We start from the raw sequence: 8,830 nt of genomic DNA, 5'->3' as shown, positions 1-8,830 counted from the left end.
CTTCATTAAGATGGAGAAAGAAGTAGTTGACTCAGAAACTAGGGTCCTCAATTTAAATAAAGGAAACTACGATGGTCTGAGGAGCGAGTTGGGTAGGATTGATTGGGGAATGGCACTCAAAGGGTTGACGGTGTATAGGCAATGGCAAACATTCAAAGACCGCATGGATGAACTACAGAAGTTGTTCATCCTAGATTGGCAGAAAAATAAAACAAAAAAGGTGACTCAACCGTGGCTAACAAGGGAAATTAGGGATAGCATAAGATCCAAGGAGAGGACATACAAATTGGCCAGAAAAAGCAATAATCCTGAGGATTGGGAGCAGTTTAGGATTCAACAAAGGAGGACAAAGGGATTAATTAAGAAAGGGAAAATAGAATATGAGAGTAAGCTTGCAGGGAACATAAAAACTGACTGTAATAGCTTTTATAGATATGTGAAGAGAAAAGGATTGGTGAAGTCAAGCGTAGGTCCCTTGCAGTCAGAATCGGGGGAATTTATAATGGGGAACAAAAAATGACTGACCAACTAAATACATATTTTGGTTCTGTCTTCACAAAGGAGGACACAAATAACCTCCCAGAAATCCCGTGGAACATAGGGTCTGATGAAAGGGTGCAACTGAAAGAAATCAGTATTTGTAGGGAAATGGTTTTAGGAAAATTGATGGGACTGAAGGCCGATAAATACCCAGGGCCTGATAATCTACATCCCAGGGTACTTAAGGAAGTGGCCCTAGAAATAGTAGATGCATTGCTGGTCATCTTCCAGAACTCAATAGACTCTGGAACAGTACCCATGGATTGGAGGGTAGCTAATGTTACCCCACTATTCAAAAAAGGTGGCAGAGAAAAAGCGGGGAATTATAGACCGGTAAGCCTGACATCGGTAGTGGGGAAAATGCTCGAGTCCATTATAAAAGATGTAATAGCAGAGCACTTGGAAAGCAGTGACAGGATCGGACAAAATCAACATGGATTTACAAAAGGTAAATCATGCTTGACTAATCTACTGGAATTTTTTGAGGATTTAACTGGTAAAATAGATAAGGGAGAACCAGTGGATGTGGTGTATTTGGACTTTCAGAAGGCTTTCGATAAGTTCCCGCATAAGAGATTAGTGTGCAAAATTAAGGCACATGGGATTGGGGGCAAGGTGTTGACTTGGATAGAGAACTGGTTGGCGGACAGAAAGCAAAGAGTTGGAATAAACGGGTCGTTTTCCGAGTGGCAGGCAGTGACTAGTGGGGTACCGCAAGGATCGGTCCTAGGACCCCAGCTGTTTACAATATATATTAATGATGATCTGGACGAGGGAATTGGATGTAATACATCCAAATTTGCAGATGACACAAAGCTGGGTGGGAGGGTATGCTGTGAGGAGGATGTCATGAAACTCCAGTACGATTTGGACAGGTTAGGTGATTGGGCAGAAACATGGCAAATGCACTATAATGTGGATAAATGTGAGGTTATCCACTTTGGTGGCAAAAACAGGAAGGCAGATTATTATTTGAATGGCAATAGATTGAGAGAAGGGGAAGTGCAAAGAGACCTGGGTGTTCTTGTGCACCGGTCGCTGAAGGTAAGCATGCAGGTGCAGCAGGCGGTTAAGAAGGCAAATGGTATGTTGGCCTTCGTAGCAAGAGGGTTCGAGTACAGGAACAAGGATGTCTTGCTACTGTTGTACAGGGCCTTGGTGAGACTGCACCTTGAGTATTGTATGCAGTTTTGGTCACTTTATCTGAGGAAGGACATTCTTGCCATGGAAGGAGTGCAGCGAAGATTCACCAGGCTGATACCTGGGATGGCAGGAATGACGTATGAGGAGAGATTGTGTCGATTGGGCTTATACTCACTGGAGTTTAGAAGATTGAGAGGGGATTTCATCGAAACCTATAAAATTCTGTCAGGCCTGGACAGACTAGATGCTGGAAGGATGTTCCCGATGCTCTGGGAGTCCAGAACCAGGGGTCATAGTCTAAGGATAAGGGGTAGGACATTTAGGACTGAAATTAGGAGGAATTTCTTCACCCAGAGAGTGGTGAACCTGTGGAATTCTCTGCCACAGAGGGCGGTGGAGGCCAGTCCATTAAATATATTCAAGAGTTGGATATATTTCTTAAGGCTAATGGGATCAAGGGATATGGGGAGAAGGCAGGGCCAGGGTACTGAATTTGGATGATCAGCCATGATCTCATTGAATGGTGGAGCAGGCTCAAAGGGCTGAATGGCCTACTCCTGCTCCTATCTTCTATGTTTCTATGTTTCTATGTTACCTGGGCTGGAGCGCTTCAGCTATGAAGAAAGATTGGACAGGCTGGGGTTGTTTTCCTTGGAGCAGAGAAGGCTGAGGGGGGACCTGATTGAGGTGTACAAAATTATGAGGGGCATAGATAGGGTAGATAGAACAGAACTTTTTCCTTAGTAGAGGGGTCAATGACAAGGGGGCATAGATTCAAGGTAAGGGGCAGGAGGTTTAGAGGGGATTTCAGGAAGAACTTTTTCACCCAGAGGGTGGTTGGAATCTGGAACTCACTGCCTGAAAGGGTGGTAGAGGCAGGAACCCTCACAACATTCAAGAAGCATTTGGATGAGCACTTGAAATGCCATAGCGTACAAGGCTACGGACCAAATGCTGGAAAATGGGATTAGATTAGACAGGACTTGATGGCCGGTGCAGACGCGATGGGCCGAAGGGCCTCTTTCTGTGCTGTATATCTCTATGACTCTATGACTCTATGACTCCAAATAATCATCATAATAAATTAAGAGTTGAAACCTTTGCAGCTGCAATTTGTTTTATTTGTTTTAAGAACATTAGGATGACTACCACAAGTCTGTCACATAGACCATACTAGAAATTACATTTAAATTACATTTGCCTTATTCCACATTTGTGAGATATTTAATAGACTACATGGTTTAACATCTCACTGAAACAGAGTCCATATGTATAGAATATTCTATTATTAGAGATGTACAGTTTTCAGCAGAGTATGCTAATATCTTTTCTGGTGCAGCCGTAAGTGCAGCATTTGCTTGACATTCCTGGCGATCCTTCCCTTTTCTTCCTGAAGGATCTGGCCCAGGGTAGATGCTGCACCTGTGATGATGCGAATGCCCGGTCCATATTGCTGCCTCCCTCAATCTGGCGGATGTACTCGTTGAAATCGTTTGGTATCTGATCATACTGGTTGTCATCATCATCGAATGCTTGCTCCCCAAAAGATGGCTCGAGTTCCTGGTTCCTGTCAAACATCCTCTGAAGCTTCTTCATGTTGTCCATTTCTTTGAAGTAGTCTTTATCAGCTGAGGTCTGGAAGGGATCTGGAACAGAAATAAAACTCCATCTGTGAGTGACCACTACTAGATTATTGAAATTGGTCTTATTTTCCTGCCCTCTGTCCAGATAGCAGGAGGCCATCACCTGCTCTCCTCTGTCTAGGGCAGAGGAATATTCCCATCCCTGGACTCTCAGGTCCTCTGCTTTATTGTACTCCACTGTATTCTCACTGCTCAGACATAGTTGTTTAAATATAGATTGCTATATAGAGTGATGAGTAATCAATGTCTGGTCACAAGGTTGAACAGTTCTACACGGCAGGTGTGACAGAAAGTTGATTAGAGCACCACTCCATGGATCACCAATTCTCGAGTGGAGTGACGACATGAAAGAGTTTAATCAATTTGAACATGTGTTTAGGTAACCATTTTTGTCTGTTGCCAGATTTTTCCCCTAAATCTTAGAATATAGCCCTCTCTTTTTTTCTCTTAATTATCCCCCTTCCACCCATGCCGATGGGAAATTCATTTTTAAAATTTTGATTTGAAAGTTTCTAACCCGTGCTTGACAGCTGGAAATTCTGCTCTTTTGTCAATACATTGCACAAAATCAAACTATTATTAGTAGCTATTTTTAGAATGGGAGTGGGTCACTACTCCTGGAACCAGGTGGTGCACTTCAGAATTTTGAATCTATACCAAAAATTATTTGTTCATCAGTTTCTCCAATCCAGTTTGTTGTCTTTTCTTAGCCATCCCCTTCAAAAACAGTATCACAAACCATTCATCTCTATTCTCATTTCCAGGATCCGGATCTGGAAAGAAGACAAAGCAGAAACGAACTTAGATAAACTGATGCAACCCCATAGATGTAGGCGAAATGTTGCTCATTACCAATAACACATTTGCTACTTCAGGGATTGCATTGTCTGACACCATCCGCCACATTCAAAGATGACGTGCTGGAATGTTGTCAGGCGGATGATATTCTCTTGGCCTCCTTCTTCATGCAGATACTCATCTATTCTGCCCGCAGCCTAATCTTAGAGCTGTCCTCAAAGGGGAAATGTTAGCCAAATAAAGCCGTGGTTTACAACTCAGTGGAAATATGTATTGTTCTAAATTAAAACTCGATGCTATTGGCCTTCATTTCTGATTCCTGTTTAGAATTATAGGTGTCACTTTATCTGTGTCATTATACTGCCTTGCATCGATCTGAAGGCGGTATAATGACACACTAATATACAGCACACTGAAACAGGAAGTACAACTCAGGATAGCTGGGCTACCCATTCAACTCCCCAGTATATCAAAGGCAACAGGACTGAGACAATTGACGAAGCAAAAGTTTATATATGGGAGTGGAACTAATTGGATAAATCTTCCCAAGAACCGGCACAAGCACCATGGGCCGAGTGGCCTCCTTCAGTGATAGGAGACCATCTCACACCACTTGAGCTGCACACCAGGTGTGGTATAGCTCTCTAGTAGTGTCAGGCTGAGTGTGACCAGTTCTCAGGCTGTGCACTCGACGGCTTCTTAAACTGAAATTTGAATTTTGTTTCAGTCGAGTCAACATTGCCGTCAGTCTTTTATCTGCTGACATTAAAACTTTAACCAGCCAGCGAGCAGAAGGGTGCCTGTTCATGGTTGCAAGCACTGACTATGCTGAGGGTCTCATGTAGCCAGCTGCCTCATTCAGACCTCCCAGTTGTGCAGCACTCTTAACAGGTGCTAGCCTGTGGGCAGCACCTGCAGAATAGTCACACCTCGAAACAATAACTAGGCTTTCAGAAAGAGTGAAGTGTTGAATAAATGATGTTCACACTAAACTAAAATATCCCATTAATATGGAAAGAAGCACTGACAGATCCTATTCCAATGTGATCAGGGCGTTTAGCCAGGAGAACTTGGTTTAGCCAGGAGAACTCCTACATGGTGGGAAGCCTTGCTCTATCACAGAGGCTCTGACTCCAAATAAACAGTAACTGCTGGGTGACATCGCTTCCAGGTGACTGCCTCCAACTCTCCCCAGCCAGAGCGACAGATAAACAGAGTCACCGCCAATGCTGCATAATCTGAAATCAGGAGCCACAGTCCTGGACATGAGCATCAGGCCAGTCAACATCTGTAAGACAGCGGTTCTCTCCTGACAACCGTTCTCATGCCGAGTCTCACATTGACTTGTCTTTCAAGTGTAAACTGAGCCACTCTGTATTTCCAGCAATTCTACTCACCCTTGGCTGAGGATACAGTCCACAGGCATTTTACATCATGACAGATTAATAATAATGTTATAATACACACGTTTTCCCACCAGGATCTAAAAGAGTGGCAAATGGAGTTGAAATAAACATTCTCTCATTTACAATCTTCATACTCCAGGTCATTTTTTAAGGAGTGAGCTTTTACATATAAATATTAAGATGAATATTCCAGTGACAATGAGCCTAATATGATCCCTAGCTCACTGAAAAAGAAAGACTTGCATTTATATCGCCTTTCACCGGACGTCCCAAAGCGCTTTACAGCCAACTTTTGGAGTGCAGTCACTGTTGTGAGTCACTGGGAGCCTCCATAAATCACATTCGAACCTCTCGGTTACAATGATGTTAAAACGTTTAACTTTCTGGACAGGGACATGGGAAAGGGAGTTTTGGAATACTCACCATTTTGGTTATCGAGAAGCCTCTTCCAGCGAGATCCCCCACAGGTATAGATGACGGCTCGGATGAACTCCCGGCCACAAAGCTTGATACCCGGTTCCGCATTCTTAAAGGACTGGGACAAGACAGAAATGGGAAAGGAGGTGAGGAACAGGTTGATTACCAGAACACACATTAGACACTTCATCTCAGCTCATGAGTCTTCAGCCTGGGCTTCTCTGTAAAACAAGTCTTCTTCTCACTCGCTGCTCCTGGTGCTCAGTCGGTTTGCGAGATGTCTCTGCTGAACTCTCTCTCTCTCCTGTCCCCCTGTCTTCTGCATGTCTCTGAACAATCTCCCCCTTTTATAGCTGCTTTTGCTCCTTTGTTCTGACTCACCGCCGTTTTTATTAATAACTTGTCCCTCCCTCTCTCTGATGGCCTCTGAGATTCTTGCGACTTTTCAGATTAGACCCCAGACCGCTCGCAGCCACTCTCCGCCCTTCTCATCATCACATTTACAATCCCCCCCCCCCCCCCCCCGTCCTCTAAACACTCTGTCATGTTTTCCTTCTGGCTTTCATTTTCCAGTTTAGTCCATAGTTTTAATCTAACTTCTTTCAATTCTCCCACGACTCAATCCGTTACTATTATTTCACTTTTTAAACATTTTTCTCCTGTTCCCATTTCTCCTATTTTCTCAATTCCCCCATTGTGTCCTCCGCCTTCTCAGCTTTTATCTCTGCCCTGTGCTTAGGCTCCACCATCTCTTATACCTAACGTGTCACCTTTTATTCCCCCGTTGTTTTCTCGTTTTCTTTGGGTTCTTTCTGATCTTTTCTCCTTCTGATAATTATGTTACTCTGTTTTTGGTCGAAGTCAGACACTTTGCTGATTTCCCATCTTGTGTTTTTTTAACCATTGGTTGTCGTTCTGCAAGTTCCGCTTTTAACCGTGTGAGCAGCACTATACTGGTAAACTGTGTTTTAAGCGAGTGCTCACTAATACTATAGAATCATAGGGCTTTACATCACAGAAAGCGGCCATTTGGTCCACTGTCTCTGTGCCAGCTCTCTGCTAGAACAACCTCAAACTAACCCCAGTGCCCAGCACTCTCCCCATAGCCCTGTATCTACCTCTGCTTCAAATATGTCAAATTTTCCCTTAAATTATACAATGGTCTCTGACTCAACACAAATACATTTCCCCTAACCTGTCTCCTCACTCTCTTAGTGACAATCTTAAATTGATGACCCCCTCCTCACTGACTCCCCAATCAGAGGAAATATTCGCTCTAGAAAAACCCTTCATAATTTAAAAAAAACATCCCCTTGGAACTGAGAAGGCTAAGAGGAGATATGACAGAGGTTTTTAAAATCATGAAGGGTTTAGATAGAGTATATAACAAGAAACTGTTTCCAGTGACTGAAGGGCCGATACATGGAGGGCACAGATTTAAGGTGATTGGCAAAAGAACCAGAAGTGACATGAGGAAAAACCTCTTTACTGAATGAGTGGTTAGGATGTGGAATACACTGCCTGATAGGGTGGTGGATACAAATTCAATAGTAGCCTTCAAAAGGGAATTGGATAAATAGTTGAAGGAGATAAAATTGCAGGGATATGGGGTTAGAGCAGGAGAGTGGGACTAACCAGATTGCTCTTCGAACCAGCCAGCTCAGACTCGATGGGCTGAATGGCCTCCTTCTGTGCTGTATTATTCTATGATCTATTAAATGCCCTTCTCTGCTCCAGCTGAAACAGTCCCTGTAGAACAAGTCTCTCCTCATAGCCGTAGTTTCCCATCCCTGGTGCCATCCTGGTGAATATACGCTGTAAGTTCTCTATGGCATTAACATCCTTTCCATAAGAAGACAGTCAAAAACTATACACAGTGCCCTAACTGTGGCCTAAACAATGCTTGTACACATTTGCAATTACTTTTTTACTCTTGTATTCAATGTCCTGATTTATAAAACCCAAAGTGCAGTTGGCCTCTTTGTGGCTTTATTTACCTGTATTTGCACTTTCCTATTTAAACCATATGTCTCATTGTTAAGTGAAGTGAATTAATTTCAGAACTAATTTCAGAAAATTTCAGTAGTTAAGGCCCAATCCCTCTCGCTGAGGCTAAACACCACACTCCTGGTCTTTCGCAATTCACCGGCTTCTTGTAGCTTGACGTTAAACTCTCACTTGTCCGCTCAAATTAAAACTGTCTTGAATTACAAAATGGCTGGAAAATACAGCTGGTCAGAGAACAGCTGATCAACTTGGTAGGCAACCAATTAAATAACCTATTACCAACTCAAAACACCCTGCAGGTAAGGCACCAATAAACAGACTTAAACAACTCAAATTAAGTAACATACTTAAAATGCAATGAAATAAATAAATATCGATTGGAGAAAAGATGCCACGGTGAGTTGAGGAAGATTGAAATCACAGAGGATGGGTCCCCACCCTTCCTGCTGTCCTCCTCCTCCCTTATCTCCCAGGAGTTGCCTGAGGCCACTTCCAGTGAGGCAAGTGGCCAAAGATTCAGTCCTCCTGAATATAGGAGGCCCAATTTCAGGCAGGCCAGGGGTCTCTCCGTTCGAATGCGCACTACTCGCATAGCCCAGAAACGGGGCCAGACTAATGTCTACCCCTATATTGCTAAGGGGGACAGAGTCTCCTTGTCAGCCATGCTTCAGTTAATGCCAGGATGTGAATACGATTGTCCAGAATGAGGTTATGAATGGTAAGGGCCTTGCTTCCAAGTGGGCAGCCTTCTGGAGAGGGGTGGGGATTGTTGATCCACTGTAAGAGGCAGGAGGGTGGTAGTGGGTGGGGTAACCCCCAAAGAGCATATTGAGTGGTATGGCTGGCAGGAGTAGAGGGTGTGGCAGTTGCTCATAG

The 8,830-nt window shown here is 43.6% G+C and overlaps 1 protein-coding gene across 1 annotated transcript; it reads right to left on the bottom strand.

The window, feature by feature from the left end:
• Positions 1-2,797: 2,797 nt before the first annotated feature.
• Positions 2,798-6,328, bottom strand: LOC147124823 (relaxin-3-like). The gene is made up of 2 exons (XM_086004180.1): positions 5,954-6,328; positions 2,798-3,329 (listed from the first exon to the last, which is right to left on the bottom strand). Exons 1-2 carry the CDS (start codon positions 6,135-6,137, stop codon positions 2,989-2,991), a joined length of 525 nt encoding a protein of 174 aa, XP_085860306.1. The 5' UTR covers positions 6,138-6,328; the 3' UTR covers positions 2,798-2,988.
• Between the last annotated feature and the right edge of the window lie 2,502 nt (positions 6,329-8,830).

This window comes from Somniosus microcephalus, chromosome 1 (genome assembly GCF_052327205.1).
Source record: "Somniosus microcephalus isolate GS21.2 chromosome 1, FLI_Smic_1.0, whole genome shotgun sequence".
NCBI classification, from domain to species: domain Eukaryota; kingdom Metazoa; phylum Chordata; class Chondrichthyes; order Squaliformes; family Somniosidae; genus Somniosus; species Somniosus microcephalus.
The sequence above is the reverse complement of the archived record's forward strand: the minus strand, read 5'-3'. Positions and strand labels throughout refer to the sequence as shown.